Source organism: Schistocerca americana, chromosome 3 (genome assembly GCF_021461395.2).
Source record: "Schistocerca americana isolate TAMUIC-IGC-003095 chromosome 3, iqSchAmer2.1, whole genome shotgun sequence".
Taxonomy (NCBI): Eukaryota; Metazoa; Arthropoda; class Insecta; order Orthoptera; family Acrididae; genus Schistocerca; species Schistocerca americana.
This window is the reverse complement of record NC_060121.1, coordinates 776366968-776386864: the sequence shown is the minus strand read 5'-3', so window position 1 is coordinate 776386864 and position 19897 is coordinate 776366968. Positions and strand designations below refer to the sequence as shown.

At 37.7% G+C, this 19897-nt stretch overlaps 1 protein-coding gene across 1 annotated transcript; it reads right to left on the bottom strand.

Moving 5' to 3' along the window:
* Positions 1-939: 939 nt before the first annotated feature.
* LOC124605856 (ADP-ribosylation factor-like protein 1) lies at positions 940-19612 on the bottom strand. Its single transcript, XM_047137791.1, has 5 exons — positions 19458-19612; positions 19157-19256; positions 18947-19063; positions 15263-15374; positions 940-1720 (listed from the first exon to the last, which is right to left on the bottom strand). Exons 1-5 carry the CDS (start codon positions 19459-19461, stop codon positions 1511-1513), a joined length of 543 nt encoding a protein of 180 aa, XP_046993747.1. The 5' UTR covers positions 19462-19612; the 3' UTR covers positions 940-1510.
* Between the last annotated feature and the right edge of the window lie 285 nt (positions 19613-19897).

Here is a 19897-nt window from a genome sequence, read left to right as displayed (position 1 = left end):
TTGTTGAGCCCTGTCTACATGTACTTCTGTGAGAGGTTATCAGTTTCTGACTGAGGCAACAGGTCAAACCTATTTTGTACATTAATAACAAAGCTGTCAGAAGAATTTCTTGGCCTGTTCCTTATGCCTGTTGCCACTTCCCACCCGTTTACCCTTCTCCCCCCTTAACCTGCCCAGTTCTCGCCTAGCCTCATCTAACTCAGCCTGAAGGGCAGCAATTTTCCCCTCCTATGCCACAATCTTTCTATCTCTACTGCATAGCCTACAGAACCACTGATGCGTCTCGCTCATTTTCCCAATTCCCACGCCACTACAATCGCCCCAATGAAAAAAGTTACTACATCCATCACACCAGACCCCAGAGCTAACGATTCTACGGCACGTCAGGCACTTTACACTCATGGTACAAATCGATTTTAGTGACAGAAAGACAATTAAGTTACCAGAAAACAATGAAAATACATGTACGAAAAATTAGGCCTACTCGCGAATATGTAAACAGTGGTTCAGAAGTTTTTTTACTGGAAATTACTTGAGAGATGACGATACTCTACAGATATAAAGGAGCAGCAAATGTATTTAGCACACTACACTATCAGTAAATGCACTTAAAATTGCGGTATGAAGTTTAATCTGAAAGCTCAAAAGTTCGGCCTGGCCGCGATATGCAAACAAAACGAACTTTACGTGATTACTGTGAAAATACGCTTAAAGAGCACCATAATTAACATAATAAATTAATTTAAAGTGTTAAAAACAGTTTATTACTACTTAAATTACTTATCTTGTACGAGAGCTGTGACTCAGACATCCGTATAGCAGGCGCAGGGCTACCAACTACTCAACTTTCGAAACAACAGATGTCAAGGTTCTTACTATTTACAAAGGTTATAGCCTGCACCAGAGTTAAGTGGACATGATTTTACATCATGAATATTTATTTCAATACAGAAATTCATTTCTTTACAGGTTTGCCGTTTTACACAGCAATAATGCTATAATTAAAAATACAATCTTGCCAATCACATTGAAGATTTGTGGTAAGTTGTTCTCAAAGTTAACAACTAATGATGCCACAGTACAATCCAACTGATTGTTTTACATGCTTTTAAGCCCATCCATTTCAGTCAGATACCACAGAAAGAGGTACAATAGTATATTTTGTTAAGTGTTTCATAACATTTTGTACAGTAAAAATAATACATAGGCTTGACTCACTGTTGTTGCACTCATACCAGCACACAATGACATGAAAAATGGAAATAAAATATATAATTAATAATAAGTGACTTTGTGATGGATATTAAAAATAAAACGAAGTGGAACTCTTCACTCACCCAATTTCATGAGCTGCTATCATCACAGACATTGTTCACATTCTTACACTTAATTTCACTGTTGTTTCACAAGTTCACTTCATCACAGTCTTTGCTACTCTATCATAGACACACTTTACATCTGATGTGCACATTGACCCATGACGCAAGAGGAAATTGTCCAAAAGGAACCTTTATTTGCGATTTTGAAGGGCATTTGACAACCAGTCCATCGCCGCATCAAGCCCTTCACCTTTTGTTGCTGAGGTTTTAAATATCTGGAAAGTTCTGTTCTTCAGAGCATCGAGCCCAAGTGCCTGATGGACTTCTGCTACACTCAGTGCGCCTTCAATATCCTGCTTATTAGCAAGAACTACTAAAATTGCTCCCTGTAGTTCATCTTCCTGCATAATAATGCAACATCATCATTTATGGGTATTAAGATACTTAATAAATGAAAAATTTAAAAAGTAAAAGTTTGAGAAGTGTCACACTGGAATCTACCAATCATAAGTAAAGATTAAGATAATGTACATTAGGAAAATATTAATATAATGAACTGTCTGATGATAGCCTTTTAATCCAAAAACTAGCATTAAAAGCACAGTATTACACACTCAACATCATTCCTAGGGGAAAAAAACCGTTAATCTGAAAAATTAATATTTTCTGGAGAGATGGTAATGTGAGTGATATAATTACTGTATATTTTTACAGCAGGCAGCCTTTAGATGTAATATGAAAGCGAAGTACCTTGTACTTTGTTCTCACAAATACAGGTTCATTTCTGCTAGCAACATAAAATTAGTCAAAAACTCTTACCAAGCGAGACATAACGACAACATAGCTGTTATGTTGCTAAGCAAATATTTACAACTAGTTTTAAGAATGGGAACATGTTATTTCATGTAACAGTTACACACACATTTCATAATGAGTTTATGTAACAACTAGCTATTCCTGGCCATGTGTTGTGGATCAGTATCATTAAATGAAAAAGACGGAAGAGAAAGCACACATTTCTAATATGTATGGGAATTAAATATGTCCTAATCTTCTCCCCCTGTCTCTTTCCATCTCCTCACACTCTCTTTGTCCACCCCCTCCTCCTGCCTCCTCTCTGTCCACCTCCTCTTTTCCACTGTGTCCATTTCCTCCCATGCCTTCTCAACTTCAGCTTTGTTTTTTGTTATTGCCAATTCAGATTATGTTGTGGTATTCAAATCAAAGGCTGATAAAGCAGAAATACAACTTCCTTGTTTTCTGTGAAAACCATCTGTTAGGAAGAAAAAACAGCTCATTGTTGTACGTACAAATCATGTTGAAAAATATATATAATGATAAAGAATATATATGGGAGAAACAATTTGTCTAACAGTTTAAATGCCCCATGATCTTGGTTTAAACTGCCTGTGATAAAGGAAACAAAACTGCACATTCCTAAAGCAGAGCATTTTCTTTCTTGAAGCTGGTTTTAGCAGAAAACCTGGACACTGTTGTTGAAAAAATGCATCTACACGGATACTATTCAAATCACATTGAAGTGCCTGACAGGGGGGTTCATGGAACCTCCCTCACAATTCTCTATTATTCCAATCTATTACAGCGTGCAGAAAGAGCAAACACTTATATCTTTCCGGTAGAGCTCCAATTTCCCTTATTTTATCATGGTGATCGTTTCTCCCTATGTACGTCTGTGTCAACAAAATATTTTCGCATTTGGAGGAAAAGTTGGTGATTGGAATTTCGTGAGAAGATTCCGTTGCAAAGAAAAATGCCTTTGTTTTAATGGTGTCCACCCCAAATCTTATATCATTTCAGTGACACTTTCCCCCTATTTCGTGATAATACAAAATGTGCTGCCCTTCTTTGAACTTTTTCAATGTACTCCGTCAATCCTATCTGGTAAGGATCCCACACTGCACAGCAGTATTCTAAATGGCCAGACAAGTGTAGTGTAGGCAGTCTCCTTAGCAGATCTGTTACGTTTTCAAAGTGTCCTGCCAATAAAAAACAATCTGTGGTTAGCCTTCCCACACCATTTTCTGTGTGTTCCTTCCAATTTAAGTTGTTTGTAATTGTAATTCTGAGGTATTTAGTTGAATTTACGGCCTTTAGATTCGACCGATTTATCGTGTAACCGGGTTTAACAGATTCCTTTTAGCACTGATGTGCATGACGTCACACTTTTTGTTATTTAGGGTCCACAGCCAATTTTCGCACCATACAGATGTCTTTTCTGAACTGCTATGCAATTTGTTTTGATCTTCTGATGACTTTACTAGTCAATAAATGACAGTATCATCTGCAAACAACCTAAGATGACTGCTCAGATTGTCCCCTAAATCGTTTATATAGATAACGAACAGCAAAGGGCCTATAACGCTACCTTTGGGAGTGCCAGAAATCACTTCTGTTTTACTCCATTTTCTGTCAATTACTAGCAACTCTGACACCTCTGACAGGAAATCATGAATCCAGTCACATAACAGACGATATTCCATAAGCACGAAGCCATTTGTACGGCGCGGTGTCGAAAGCCTTCTGGAAACCTAGAAATATGGAATCAATTGCAAATCCCTTCTCAACAGCACTAAACACTTTCGTGTAGGTAAAGAGCTAGTTGTGTTTCACAGAACAATATTGTCTAAATCCATGTCTATTATATGTCAACAGGTAATGTCTCTTCAAGGTAATTCATAATGTTCAAATACAATATATGTTACAAAATCCTGCGGCATATTAATGTTAATGATTTGGGCCTGTAATTTACGGGATTACTCCTATTAGCTTTCTTGAATATTACTGTGACCTGTGCAAACTCTTGAGCCTTTGAAATAAATAGGTCAACAACTTTGAGATGTTTGCCAACAACATATTTAAATATGTCTGCTAGTGTCTGTATATGTGTGGATGGATATGTGTGTGTGTGTGTGCGCGCGCGAGTGTATGTGTGTGTGTGCGAGCGCGAGTGTATGCCCGTCCTTTTTTTCCCCCTAAGGTAAGTCTTTCCGCTCCTGGGATTGGAATGACTCCTTACCCTCTCCCTTAAAACCCACTTCCTTTCGTCTTTCCCTCTCCTTCCCTCTTTCCTGACGAGGCAACCGTTTGTTGCGAAAGCTAGAATTTTGTGTGTATGTTTGTGTGTGTATCGACCTGCCAGCGCTTTCGTTTGGTAAGTCACATCATCTTTGTTTTTAGATATATTTTTCCCCACGTGGAATGTTTCCCTCTAATATATATATACACACACACACACACACACACACACACACACACACACACACAGGGTGTATCAAAAAGAATCATCCGATTTGGCACGTCTATATTTCCGAAACAAACATATACAATGAATTTGTTTTTTGGTGAATGGGAAACTCAAGAAGTTATTTTTTCATATCTTTTCATAGGTGTTCAATATGAGATGCACAGTATGTGTCAATGCTCAACTCTCATGTTGTAGAACTTAATGTGGTTGTTCTGTACACCAATTCACACATTAAGACAGTTCACCTTTCCATTTAAATGGAATGTTGCCTCATCACTAAACATGAAAGTAAACTGTCATCCTCCATCCTGCCAAGAACGAAATTACAGAACTTCACACGTTGTTGTTTGTCACCTTCACAAAGAGTTTTCAGCAGGTGAATTTTGTATGGTTTCATGTGTAAACGTTGATGCAACACATGACAGATGGACACTGGGGGCATGTTGCCCTACTGAGCTGCACGGCGAACAGATTTCTGCGGATTCCTTGTGAACCTATGGCGGATGTGTTTGAGGTCTATGTCAGACACTTGGGGACAGCCTGGCAATTTGCCTTTACACGAACCACCTCTTTCTCAGAACTGTTCATGCCATAGTCTAATGCTCTGTGCTGTAGGAGGATCCACACCATACATAGTATGAAAGTCACGGTAAACAGTTATTACTGACCTGCACTGCGCAAAACATAGAACATAAAATGCTTTTTACTTATAATCTGTCTTGATTGCAAAAATGTTTAGTCACATGACGGGTTTCGGTTCCTCTAGAACCATCTTCAGATCTGAAATGACAATGATACTAATTTACTACTTCACAAATGCAAGCCTATTTTGTCAAACCTGATCAACATCAGATGTATCAGAATGTACCTGCAATTTCGCTTACAGGAGTAACCCGCCCACACTCAGCAACCTTCACATGCTGTGCCACATTAAATTGGTTGGCAGAATGCACGTCATTTATATTAATTATAAAACTCTTACCGACAGGTGGCGTCTGGTACATTTGTTATATTACATATGCACATACTGTATTAAGTAGATTTTTCTAATTTGCTTATATCTCTAAAAAAATTAGTTAAGATCTATAGTTGTCTAGGTTAAAATCTGTACTTGTCAAAATCAAAATACACAATAAAATTATCGTTTTTGTACGATCGCTCGCTGCACAACACCAAAATAGCGAGAATCACGGAAGCAGACCATGGAGCGAAACAAGTCTGCACCAGCGCCATGGATATAGAAATCGCCCTCTGTTTTCAATCGTTGTTTTCATTTGTGAAATAGTAAATTAGTATCATTGTCATTTCAGATCTGAAGATGGTTCTAGAGGAACCGAAACCAGTCATGTGAATAAACATTTTTGCAATCGAGACGGATTATATGTAACAGGTATAAAAAGTGATTGCGGTATCCCTGCAGACATTATGCCTGTTTTTGCAAACAAAATGCTTTGTTGACCCGACACCATTTTTACTAGAACTGGAGTGGGCATACACTGCTGCTACTTAGCAGGAATCATGGAAAACTCTAGAGCTTGCTCTTTCCAACAGTATGTTGTTTATGCATGTATCTCTAATAACATGAAAGTTACCAAACAAAAGTGCTGGCAGGTCGATAGACACACAAACAAACACAAACATACACACAAAATTCAAGCTTTCGCAACAAACGGTTGCTTCATCAGGAAAGAGGGAAGGAGAGGGAAAGACGAAAGGATGTGGGTTTTAAGGAAGAGGGTAATGAGTCATTCCAATCCCAGGAGCGGAAATGATTTTTTAAAATCTGATGACACCCTGTACTTAAAAAATAGGTATATAAAAACGTGCGTATTCACATGCACATTCACACTGTGTCAAAATTTCAAAGCAACTGAGTCACAACTTTTCGAGTTTTGTGAGCACGAACATATGCAAGCTGAATTTTATATTACAAAATCGTACTGATGAACCCATTTCTACGAGTACTTTTGGAAAAGAATTTTATACTTCATTTCTTTCTGAACAATTTTGGATTCACTAAAGCATAGTTCAGATCATTTCTGCTCTTAGTAACTTATCTGTGAACATTACTCAAATGAGTTTTCTAAACAAATTAGTATGAGTGATAATTTTTTTCCTGAGATGGTTAATTATCTTTCTTGGATTCTGACTGAAAAATCGAAACATCCATTGATCAAGATATACTTCAAAGGTTGCACCCAATACAACTAGGTGTATCTGTTACATACAGTTCTAACTATGTTCTCTTGTGTAATGTCCAAAGTTAGAATTTACTGCATAATATAATTTATTCTATATGAGATAACTGAATGAAAATTAGTTAATTTACTAATTTCTACTGTCCCAATCTTGACAGTATAAAAAGTAGATGAAACTAAACCTTTCAGCGAGCTTAATCCATGGTTTCATCAATAAGCATGAAAATGTACCTGCAATTTCTACGTTTATAATTTCTTGTTAAAATGTTACACTAAAGATATCTGATAGAACACAGCTGAATGAAATGTATTTTTCACATTTTAAAGCAAGTTGATTTCTGCAAAATCTGATTTCCAAAAAAAACATTTTCCTATTTTTCTTTATTGAGTATTCTTTGCTCAGCTTAATAATAGTACTTTTATTGCTTGTAAAATAACTACTCTATACTCCAATTCTAGCAAAGTGATAACACATTGAGAACAAATGATGAAATTATGACAGATTAGTGTCCACCTGTGATTAATAGGGTACAATACACAAAATCAACAGTTGTTGCTCAGTGTGTGCATGCTAAAGAATTACATAAAAAATTGAGTTGATATAATTTACCTAAAAACAAGAGAATTACACCAACAACTCCAAAAATCACTTATATCGATATGATATTGGCCCTCAACTGATCAAAATAAGGTACTCCACTTAATAGTTTGATTGGAGTACAGACAACATATAATTTCTGCGTGTACTTAGTATACGACAACCTTCTGCAAATAACCATCTGAACTACTTAACCCAACTCCTTGTATTATTTTATTTAAAAAAGAACGAAGTAGCCACATGCTCAATCATAACCAACATATCTAACAACCAATGGCATTATGAGGGTTTGACCAAGTACTCTTTTCTGTCAATGCAATTGATACAATGTTTGTGTGTGGAATAATTCATGACTCAAGTTTTATTAACTTAAGGTGTCATGACTGTCAAATGCTATTAATGTAAAAAGTTCCATGGACCTACGAAAATAAACTTTGTTAACTAACGAGTTGGCGCAGAGCTGGGAAGGCATGATGCGAGTGATGTTGGGTCAGTGAGAGTGGAGCAAAAATAACAGTGTTCCCACACAGAGCCAAAAGTGAATAGTTCACAGCCATGGTCACTGACAGACTAACATGCTTGGCATGCAATAGCTATAGCAGCAGTCACAACGCTGAGGCAAACACTGAAATCTTAACAAGACTCACATTTGACAATCATTTCAACTGAGGACAGAAGTCTCCAGAAATTAGGAAGACCTTCAGTAGCATTAGGTAAAACCAACAGTGCTGGAGTAACTTGGCCAGAAGTCCCTGAAAACAGCATATCAGCAGCTAGCACACAAGACCATGTCAGTTAGTCACAGGCTGCATCAGTACCAGGAAGCAAAAGAAGCAGTATTACAGGACAGCCTCGGAGCCACTACAGCAACACTTCAATGCTGCTGCAGTAAAAACTATAATTAAGTCCATAGATATTTGAGAGCATCTACAGGAACACAATTTCTCTGCAATTCACAGTTGAATGCCTGGCAGAGGGCTCAACAAACCATCTTCAAGTATTCTCTACTGTTTCACTCTCTAAAAGTGTGCAAGAAAGACGAGCACTTAAATCTTTCTGTGCAAGCTCCGATTTCTTCTATTCTATCATCATGATCATTTCCCCCTATGTAGGTGGGTACCAACAGAATATTTTCACAATCGGAGGAGAAAGTTGGCAATTGAAATTTCATAAGAAAATCCTGATGCAACGAAAAATGCCTTTGTTTTAATGACTGCCACCCCAATTCATGTATCTTTTCCATGACACACACTCCCTTATTTCCTGACAATACAAAACGAGCTGCTCTTATTTGAACTTTTTCGATGTCGTCTATCAGTCCCTTCTGATGTGGATCTCCCACTGCACAGCAATAATCCAGAAGAGGGCAAACAAGTGTTATGTAAGCAGTCTAGTAGACCTGTTACACCTTCTAAGTGTTCAACCAATAAATCACAGTCTTCGGCTTCCTCTATCCGTAACATTACGTGATTATTCCAATTTAAATTATTTGTGATTATAAACATTAAGTATGATGAACTGGATGACTTCGCACTTTTCATTATTTAGAGTTAACTGCCACTTTTTGCACCATAAAGATAGCTTGTCAATCATTTTGAAATTTGTTTTGATGACTTTATGAGATGGTAAATGTATGCATCATCTACAACAACAACAACAAAAAATAAATAAATAAATAAATAAAAATAAATAATAATAATCATCAAAGAAACACTCAGATTGTCTCCTATGTCATTTATGTATATCAGGAACAGCAAAAGGCCTATAACACTTCCTTGGGGAATGTCCGATATTAATTGTGTTTTACTCAATAACTTCCCATCAATTACTATGAACTGTGTCCTTCCTGCTGGAGAAGCACAAATCCCGTCATGCAACCGAGGCAATACTCGGTAAAAGAAATTTGTGTAGAAGATGCTTGTGAGGAAGAGTATCAAAAGCTTTCTGGAAATCTGAAAATATGGAATCAATTTGGCACATCTGCTGACAGCACGCATTACATCACGACAATAAAGAGCTGTTGTGCTTCACAGGAATGGCATTTTCTGGATCCATGCTGATTATTTGTCAATAAATCATTTTCGAGCTAATTCATAATGTCTGAACATAGTATATGTTCCAAAATCCTACAGCAAAATGACGTTACTGATAGGGGTATGTAATTCCACGGCGACTTGTGTGACTATCCGGTCTTTAGGTACGGATATTTCGAAGAGTGAGCAGTTGTATATGATTGCTAAGTATGGAGTTATGTCAGCATATCTGAAAGAAACCTGACTAGTATACAATTTAGACCAGAGAGGCCTTGCCTTTATTAAGTGATTTAAGCTGTTTTGCTGCACCGAGGATATCTACTTCCAAGTTACTCGTGTTGGCAACTGTTATAGATTGGAATTCTGAAATACATACTTCATTTTCTTTGGTGAACCCTGTCATCAGTATCACCACACTGTTATCACGCAGAGAAGGTATTGATTGTGTTTTGCCACTGCTGTACTTTAAATATGACCAGAATCTCTGTGTTTTCTGCCAGATTTTGAGATGGAGTTTCACTGTGGAAACTATTAAAAACATCTCACACTGAAGTTCATGCTAAATTTTGAGCTTCTGTAAAACTTTGCCAACCTTGCTGATTTTGAATTCTTTTAAATTTGGCATGTTTTTTCGTTGCTTCTGTGAGTTTTCTCACCCTTTTTGTGTATAATGGGGGTCATATAAGAAGAAAACAATAACTACGGTAGTAGGGAAGACAAAAGAAAATGGTAAAGTTAATATTAAACTAGAAGATGATGTTCTAGAGCAGGTTGAGAACTTCTGTTATTTGGAGAGCACAATCACTGATGACAATAAATGTATCACAGATATAAAGAGAAGAATAGCCTTGGCAAAGCAAGCTTTCCAAAATAAAAGGAATTTACTAACAGACAATCATAAGCCTAGAAAGTAGGAAAAAGTTTGCCAAAACTTTTGTCTGGAGTGTCTTAACATACGGATGTGAAGTGTGAACTCTGGGAAAAGCAGAGAAAAAGAGATTGGAAGCAATGGAAATGTGGATATGGAGGAGAATGACGAAAGCAAGCTGGGTAGATAGAAAAAGTAATGAACAGGTCTTAAGAGAAGTGAAGGAGAACAGAACACTGCTAAATTATATAGGAAGAAGAAAATCAAAAATGATAGGGCACATATTGAGACACAACCAGTTCCTAAAGAATGTATTTGAAGGAAAAGTTTTAGGTAAAAAACCAAGAGACAGGCCATGAGCAATGTATTTTAATAACATTACAGAAGACATGGGGATAAAATCGTATGAAGAATTGAAGAGGATGACACTGGAGAGAGGGACGTGGCTAAATCGACAAGGCATAGCCTTTAGTTTATGATGATGATGGGGATCAGAACCATCTCTTAATAATTTGTATGGTATACATATCTCAACTGCCGTCAATACTATTTCTTTACATTCAAACCAAAGCTGGCCTATGCTTATGCAGTTAGGCAACTGAGTTTCCAATAAGTATCCAATAACAATTATTATTTTCAATTTTCTAATTGTTAGTAAACAACGAGCTCTGCAGAGTTTGTCCTTAAAAGGGCAACTCCCCATTGCACCACCATTTGTCTGTTTATATTTCACATGAACAAGCTGAAAATTAATGTTTATTGATCCAGAGACACAAACATTCCAGTTGTCTGCTAAACGATGTCGAGAGACCACTTTCTGTTAATTGTGGCAATGCTTCACTTTGGTGACCTGCGGCCGTTATGAAGACAGGTTGTTTAAAATTAGAAACACTGTGATAAAGTTTATACAACATTTCACATTGCATTCCATCTATATCAAAAGCCCTCTATGTAGAAAAACCTACTGTTCAAAGGGCAATTGTGTTTCAAACTATATTGTCCAAACTAAGTGGGTTTGGAATTAAAATGTGCTGTTTGACTGGTTATGGTCTCATTTTATTGTGCACTCAGGCACAACAAAGGAAATTAACTTACACAATTTGCAAGAATAGTGGTTACACAGTAGCAACTCACATAAAGCTGTTTTTGGAATGAGGACAATTTATGTTGACAATTTGTATGGAGCCCAGACCTGGCACTGGCTTCCAATAAATGGAACAACTGCATGCGGCATTAATGTGGCAGTTTTAAGTGGGGAGTGTTTTGAACTATGGTTGCGTAAGATACCGGTACAGGTCGGGCCTGAACTACCACTGCCAACCGCAGCAAAAAATTGCACTGTAGCCACTACCAAATGCTTTGTTATTCCAATTTTCCTTGATATGCAGATTGCTTTTTTTTCTTATTCTGAAATGAGTGAAAAACTAAGCGTGGTGCATAAAGGGATTCGAATAGGACTCACCACAACAAAATGAATCTGCGATCCTTATGACCGTTATGTCAATTGTGTTTTCGTGGAAGCAAAGCATGTGGGCCTAGAATGGCAGCCCTTCGAGAGGGAGGTGTAGCTTATTTGCTCACACCACTGCTCCCCCCTTGGGGAGTAAGTTCTCATTTGTTTACGGTCGTGATCAACAGCCACTTAAGCACAAACACTCAAAAGAAAAGTACGCAAATGCATAGATGCACCATTTGTTTGAAACAAAGAAAACAAAGAAACCAGATATGAATGCGAGGTGTTTTATGTCTTTTTTTTAGGCTTATAATAATAAAAACCATTGACCATAGGTCATGTTGGAAGGCATCCACACTGGACACCTCTATTACCCACAGCAGTAGTAAGTAAACAGTGCACTTGATAACTGGTGGTAAGTTCCTGTGGGATCAAACTGCTGAGGTCCCTAGGCTTACACACTACTTAATCCAACTTCAACTAACTTACACTAAGGACAACACACACACACACACACACACACACACACACACACACACACACACACACACACGACTGCAGTCTCATGCAACTGAGAAATACCAATATATGAAAAGACAAATAGTCAAATGACATAATATGTTTTGTTCTGAAAACACCCAAAAGTAAACTGTGGATTTTCAAAAAAATTATGTTTTGTGTTGTGGGTTGGTAAAGTGGGGAATACAACATCGTTTTTGCCACAGACTACTATAGTCCCTTCACAAAGTACTGGAAATATAATTCTTAGGGGGAAAAAATTTTAAAGGCAGAGTATGTACAAAACGTTATCTCAAGAGAATCACCCTATTCAGAAACTACATGTCTGAATAACTTAAATACATTCGTATTGTTACATACAATCTGTTCTATCAGTGTGAACCAGATACTGAGTGATTAACGGAAAGAATCTCCACTTTGCGCTCCAAAAAAAATGTTTAGCGCAGGGCCTGGCAGGCCGTGCAGGTAACTCGGCCTGGCTAGGCACTTAGCAAGCAGGTAGCCAGATTAATGATAATGATGCAGCATTCAGTATGGTTAGTAGGAAGTGTATCTACAACCACCAAAGGTTAAGTCTGGAAAACAAATCTGTGTTCCTGCAATCTGAACTACTCAAATCCCTCATCTTTCCCATTATCTTAGTTCCTGGACAGCTGCATTTCCCTGAAGAAAATATTCTCATACCACTGGTTTAGCTTTTCCATAGTAACAAGCAAGAGGAATCTCTTTTGGAAAACATTGGCGAAAGCCAGTCCAGCCCATTAAACAGGCTGGCTTCACTACTAAGGACTCCAGCTTCCACCCATTACTTTGACTGTTCCATTTATAATGAGAAGTCCTCAACCCACACCCCATTCACAGTAAAAATTAATGTACCAAATCAGTTTGATTAATTTAAAATGGGCCGAACACTAATGAGCATTTCATTTTCATCACTATTCAATGTATGTGGCACCCATACCTCACAAAAGTTTCTCACAGTTCATCTAAGTGTGCCATATCTGTTGATCTGGCTCATGAGTATGCTACTCACTGTGTCATTCACATTTTGGCAACCACTGCAAATGAAATGTATTTCTTACAAACTACAACCAAACTTGGACGAATTTCATCACACAGTAAAGTCAAACCACTGCACAGGAGAACAGCAGCTGTTAAGTACATCACCGCTTCAGAAATATTTTGAAATAATATGAGGGGAAATTGTCATAAGATGACTGCTTTGGTACAAATATCTCAGACTGTATTATACATGCCATATTTTAACTCTAGAAGATTGCCCTGAATTAACTGTGTATTAAAATTTTGACTAAGAATGTAAGAAGGCAAAGCATCATGGCAATAACATCCAACAAAATGCACTCAGGCTTTCAGCTGTATCAGGTGGCTAAAATGCCAAAAGTTTTCAATCAAGTACTCTTTAGCCATCAGCATGCAGAACAGCCGCTGATGCACTGCTGGTACACCATATAAGGGGCTATGCAACTACACATTTGAGTCACTAGACTCAGTCTCTCAACAACTAGATCCAACACCACACTGAGCTGTAAGCTGCTGCTATCGCGAGTTATCTGTGTTTTTTTTTTTAATTTTTTTTTATTTCAATGGTTTCTTTAATTACACTGTTCCAGAAACCATTAGCATGAGCATGAGCTACAACTAATGTCTTAAAATTTGATCTGGCGACCGTTTACTACAGCATGTTTAGCTAAAGCAGAGACTTCGGTGTAGTGTAGGTGATAAATCTCTCATGTTCCTTCCTGCGTTGTTCTAGAGAGTGCACTGTATGTATTACTTAAGGCTGGCTGCACTCTCAAGGCATCTGTACACCCCAAGTTTTCTAAGGTCTGCTGGATCTTTAACATATCTAATTAATTGCCAGAGTTTCGACAGGACGTTTATCTTGCTCAACACTGAACTACAGAGTGGCTGATTCTCGTCAGTAATCATACTGTGATCCTTACTTGAGGTCTTAATTTATTTTGTTATTGTTGTAACTACTGTTCCTGAAGACCTTGAATAGACAGCTCAGCTATGGGACAGGTTATTAGTGTGCAATATCATTCTGGCACTGCACTATGTACCAATGTTTGTATCACCGCCACTTTCAAAGAACTTCAATGAGAATCTTTTACAAACAGTGCATCTACATAAAAAATGACCACATCATCACTATCAGCAAGTCAAAGACTTAATTCAACTGATAAATTTGACCAGCTTCTTTATGTGGTGTGCATAGTCACACACATGCAGACAAATATTAGCCAAACAGTACACCAGTTTGTTCATCAGTGAACCAACAATGGATGCAATGAGACTGGCTAGACGGAGACTAGACATAAAATTGGCTTTCTTTATATAAATGAATTGGTCATTTTAAAGACATGTCATGCCACAAGAAATATTTTGCAGGAGACAGACAAAATATTTTATCCTAGAGAACTGATGATTATCCACAAACTTCTAGAAGTGTAAGAGTTCTGTAACAAAGATACTGTAGTCCTCATTCCTAGTGGACAGGGGAAAAGTTCCCTCTCAACCCACACACATCACCAAGTGGGTGCCTATGCCAAAAACGTTTAACATTTAATGTTGTCCAAGTCCGAGACTGTTTCTGACTTTGGAATTTGCCATGTATAGATTTACATTTCTCCGACTATTCTAACCAATTACCTCGCCCATTTTTAAAATATAACCATTATAATTGCCACCAGAGAAGAACTGTTGTTCACAATGTTCTCACTTTCTTTAACAGAAATAATTCCTTTCCAGTAACATACCTTAGCTGGATTTCATGTAACACTAATTATCCGTGTTGTCTATTTTGAAAAAAGTTACATACTACTCCTTGACTTTTTTCAGCTATTTGCGGTATGGCTCAACACTAAAAATTTATACAAATTCACCTAATATGCATAAGCCTTTAAACAGAAGTCCATTTAAACCTCACATAAAATTCAGATAATTTTTGTGCAACACTATAAAGATTTTAGTAAAAAAATCTCTTACCCTTAACATATAAAGTAGCTCGTCCTTAGAAATTCCTATTCTGTCTCTATCTGCTGAATCAACTACATAAATAATTGCATCAGTATTGGAGTAGTAGCAACGCCAGTAGGGCCTGAAATAGTCAAAATTAAATTAAAATTAATGGCTGGAAATAAGTTTTTAATATCAATGCTTAAACAATGTAGTGCAATATTTTTACTCTATGGAAGGAACATAAGATTTTATTCCAAGATGTGCCTATGGGACACCCACACTTCAACAGTAAGTAAATGCTTGTCTGCCTTTTTTTTTTTTTTTAAAGTTATTTCTATTTTTTCATAGAGAGCACCAGGACAAGAGGAATGTTTGATACAAGTCATTGGCTTTTGCCAGTGACGTAATATTAATGGCTGCTGTCATGTCACCTTACAGTGCACATATTCACAGTTTTGTTGTTAGCTGTTGAAGCCAATGTGATACTAAGAAAAACCTGGTTGGGGTGACAGACTGACCTGTAGTTTAGCCCATTGGAGGGGGGGGGGGGGGGCGGCACAATCAAGTTATAGTCACCATACTGTTTACGGCATTTGTTGCATGTTTCCGATGTCACTGGTCAAAACCTACAACTAGTATCTAACATTCCTCTACATCAGTGTGCATCAAATTCATTAAAACTGAAGAAAAGCTGTGACCCACAAATACAGCAAATGTCAAATCTTTGTCAAACTACCCTGCCAAATGCTGTAACTGACAACAAAATTTAAATATTTTCAGAAAAACTTATACTAACAGGACATTTCAAGAACAACATTTAGGACTACAGATGTTCATCACATGATGAAGGCAGTTATTAATCAACAGAAACTCACAAATGGAATATCAACAACATAAGGTAAATATTACGAAAAATATAGTTGCTACTCACTATATAGCGAAGATGCTGAGTCACAGACAGGCACAATGAAAAGACTGTCAAAGCTTTCGCCCAAACAGGCATTCATCAGAATTACACACCACACACAGTGAACATTATTAAACTGCAGGGGCGAATTCCTGACTGTAAGAGGGAGGAAAAAACAAAAATGACCTATGAACATGAATCTGGAAATGTATCGTTGCCATAGAGGGTGGTGCTGATGGATGAAAGTTCCTCTTAGCATGTACCATGTGTTCCTAGTGTGCTGCAGACTGTGATTGATGCAGCGTACTGAAAGCAGCAGAATGGTCTGGTATTCATCTCAGGAACAAGCCAAGATGATGATTATGTACGCCCAAGCAGATGGAAATGGTCAAGAGGAAGCATGGCTATACCAGAACAAGTACTCTCACAGACACCAACAACATCACACAACATTTCAAGCCCTTTCTGGGCTTTTGTATAATGGATGAATGTCCAGGAAGTGACGGACTGTGCGTACACCAGATTTAGATGACTGGGTTCTGCCTCTCGTCCATTTCCAGCTGCTTGGCCATACACACACCAGGTCAACGGAAGCGTCCGATTCCATCCATCGGCTTTGACCCGCGACGTACGGCGGTGGTTGCGTGTGACGTCACGACGGTGCGGAATTTAGTTTGAGAGAGTGGCGTGTTTGGATTCACTTGCGTGGTAGCATTGCACGTGTGTGGTATCGGTAGTGACTGTGCTTTCAGTGGAATATTTTTCAGTGAGTTAACAATTTTGGTTTTGTTACGTCGACGTTATTGTAGTTTTTTCTGTACGTTGTGTGTGAATTTTGGTAAATTGCTTTGTTTATGTCTTTGGTAGGTATGGATATGACTGACAAGGTCAACAGTTTTCGGTTGTCGGCGATGATGGGGGACAGCGTGTTGTTTCTAATAAAATTTTTTTTCAACTATCCAGATTGTTGGATGAACTCGTTCAGTGTGTCGTGAAGAAATTGGGCTTTCTAAAGTTTCGTTGTCTCGGATCAGGGACAGCTATATGTGGAGATGTCGTAAGCATAGCAGGCCAAGGGAAGTGTTCGATTCCAATTTTGATTTTCTAGTGTGTTTTTTTTTTTTTTTTTTTTTTTTTTTGTGGTAGGATTAAGCATGGTGGTGGTGAAATTTTGAGATTTATAGTGTGGTATCGGTTGTTTCTGTTGACCTATATAGGTCAAGGTAAGTGATCGATTCCAGTGCATTTTGTATGTAGTGGAATTTGGGAAGGTTGTGGGGTCTTATTACTTTAGTGTTTTTTTGTCATTTGGTGTAGTGGCGTGTGTTTATATTTAGTTTGCCCCCACTCAAAAACCCACACTTTCCCCTGCTTGTCCCATTAGTTTCATTATATATTTGGACGAATATCTGTTTGATGGTTTTTCGATCTATTTTCATGTTTCTTGCCAAGTTTACGTGATTATGTCATAGGAACGGTATGGGAGTAGTTGTGAATGGTCGTTTCCGCTATATTGGTGAGATCATTGGTCAAAGCAGAGGGGTGGAATCTGACACTTCCATGAATATCGGACCATTCTGCTGCTTACAGTACGCCGTGTCACTCACACAGCCTGCAACACACAAGGAACACTCAGCACATAGTCAGAGGAACTTTAATTTGTCAGTGCTCTCTACTGTGGTACTGACTGATACATGCTCAGAAGACCTTTTATCTTTCATTTACAGTCAGGAATACATCCCTGCAGTTTGTAGGTTTTATTAACGTTCACCCTATATTTACTCACACAAGAAAGCACATCTTATGCACACTGGCTGAAAGCTAAATGTGTAGTTGTCCTTTTTTTTGTGCCTGTCAGCAACTCAACATGTCATCTTTATAGTGAGTAGCACTATCTTTTTCTTATACTACTGAAGGCAGTTGGTAGTAACTGATGAACTGTAAGCATATTTAGGCCTATACAATTTAAATATGGTCCTGAAACGAGAAAGCACTGCTATGTAAGCATGACAGAGAGAATATGTGCGATTTGCAAAAGTTGTCATGGCATATTTACAGTTCCAGTGATACGTAAGTAATTTCTCATACGGGAGCCCACAAGAATGTCACTATGATCTGAATACTTTTTATAAAAAGCCTTTGCGTCTTAATACTGTAAAAGGACTTTCCATAACAAAGACTTCTTCAAATCTAATTTTGATAAATGTAGTTCACATATTCTTTCAAAGCAACCACTGCACGATTTCTGGCATGTAATTATTACCATGTGAAGTGTTTTTTAACTGGAAAGAAAAAAATGTTGCATGATGTAACACAGCAAGCAGAAAAAGGCAATGTTCAGCTGTTGAAGTAATGCATAAGGTACCAGTATTATAGATATATGAAAACAGTGATTAAGTACATTTAACTCTGAACATCATCAGTTTTGAAACGCTTTAGTTACAATGCGCAACAAAATTTTATTTATGTACAAAGTATGTATACTGTACCCAAATAAAGATAGCCACACTGATTTTACATCCTCTGAAGTAATAACTTCAAAACAAAAACAAACGCATGCAAATAAACTGCTTTAATAAACAAACACTCTTGCATGAGCATTGATCATAGTCATTTAAAACTAGTGACCAAAAAACAGAGTGTATAGGCCTAAGCAGTTTCTGCTGTCTACATCACTATGAATTTCTTCTTATTGCCTTTCGAATAGCAGGACACTAATAAGTCGGAGGCAAACATTAAGTCTATCAGAAACCAATCTGCTCAAAGTTCAATCCAATTCTTGAGGAACTTTACATTCTTCTCACCTTATACTCGTCTGTCCACCAAGATCCCACACTTGGAATTTCAAGTTCTTGTATGTAACCTGCTCTACATTGAATCCAATGGTAGGAATAGTTGTCACAACTTCGCCTACCTGTAATCTAAAAGGAACATCCTAAATACAAGATGCAGAACATAGTAACCATCAGTTGCTAAATAGAAAGCGTGCAGAAATATTTTAAGCATGTGCTAACCTGTACAGAATGGTGGTTTTGCCGGCACCATCAAGTCCTAATATGAGGATTCTCATTTCACGACTGCCTAACAGGTTTCGAAAGTAGCTAAACAATCCACCTAAACAAAAGGAGAAAACAATTATCGATTTCAGATGCCGGCAAATTCAAAAATTTACTACAGAAATGTGTGTCCACACAATAACACCGCCGCGCTAGTAGTAGACCATATACTTCTTTAACTTTACGGGCTGTACAACACAGATAACATGTAACTATCTTAATCCACAACGCACGCTTAAAATAGTGAAGAAAGACTTACCCATGGCGCAGAAAACTTGTTGCGCCCTTTAATTAGTAGTTTCTTGGGCTAACTCCTTGCTTCGCCAACAAAACTGCGGCTCACACCTCCTAGGCGTCAATATATTTATCAAAACCAACACATGCGATTTGACGTGTCTGCAACACTATAACCAACTGTGAACTATGACAGCATGCTTGTCTCAAAGAACTTCCACTTATAACACATGTATAGTTGGCTACACTGTCTCCGCACAATCTCATTTCTGTGGAGACACACGAAATGTGTCTCCAGAGCAGTGTAGCCGTTCTAGCGACAAAGTCGCTAGAACTAGAGGATTTTATGAACTAGAGGATTTTATGAACTTTTAGCGGGCAAAATTGTGGCTTTAGCGGAAAAAAATTATAGCGACTTTTTAGACAGTCAAGACTAAGTTAACTTTTAAATCTTCTGCATATGAG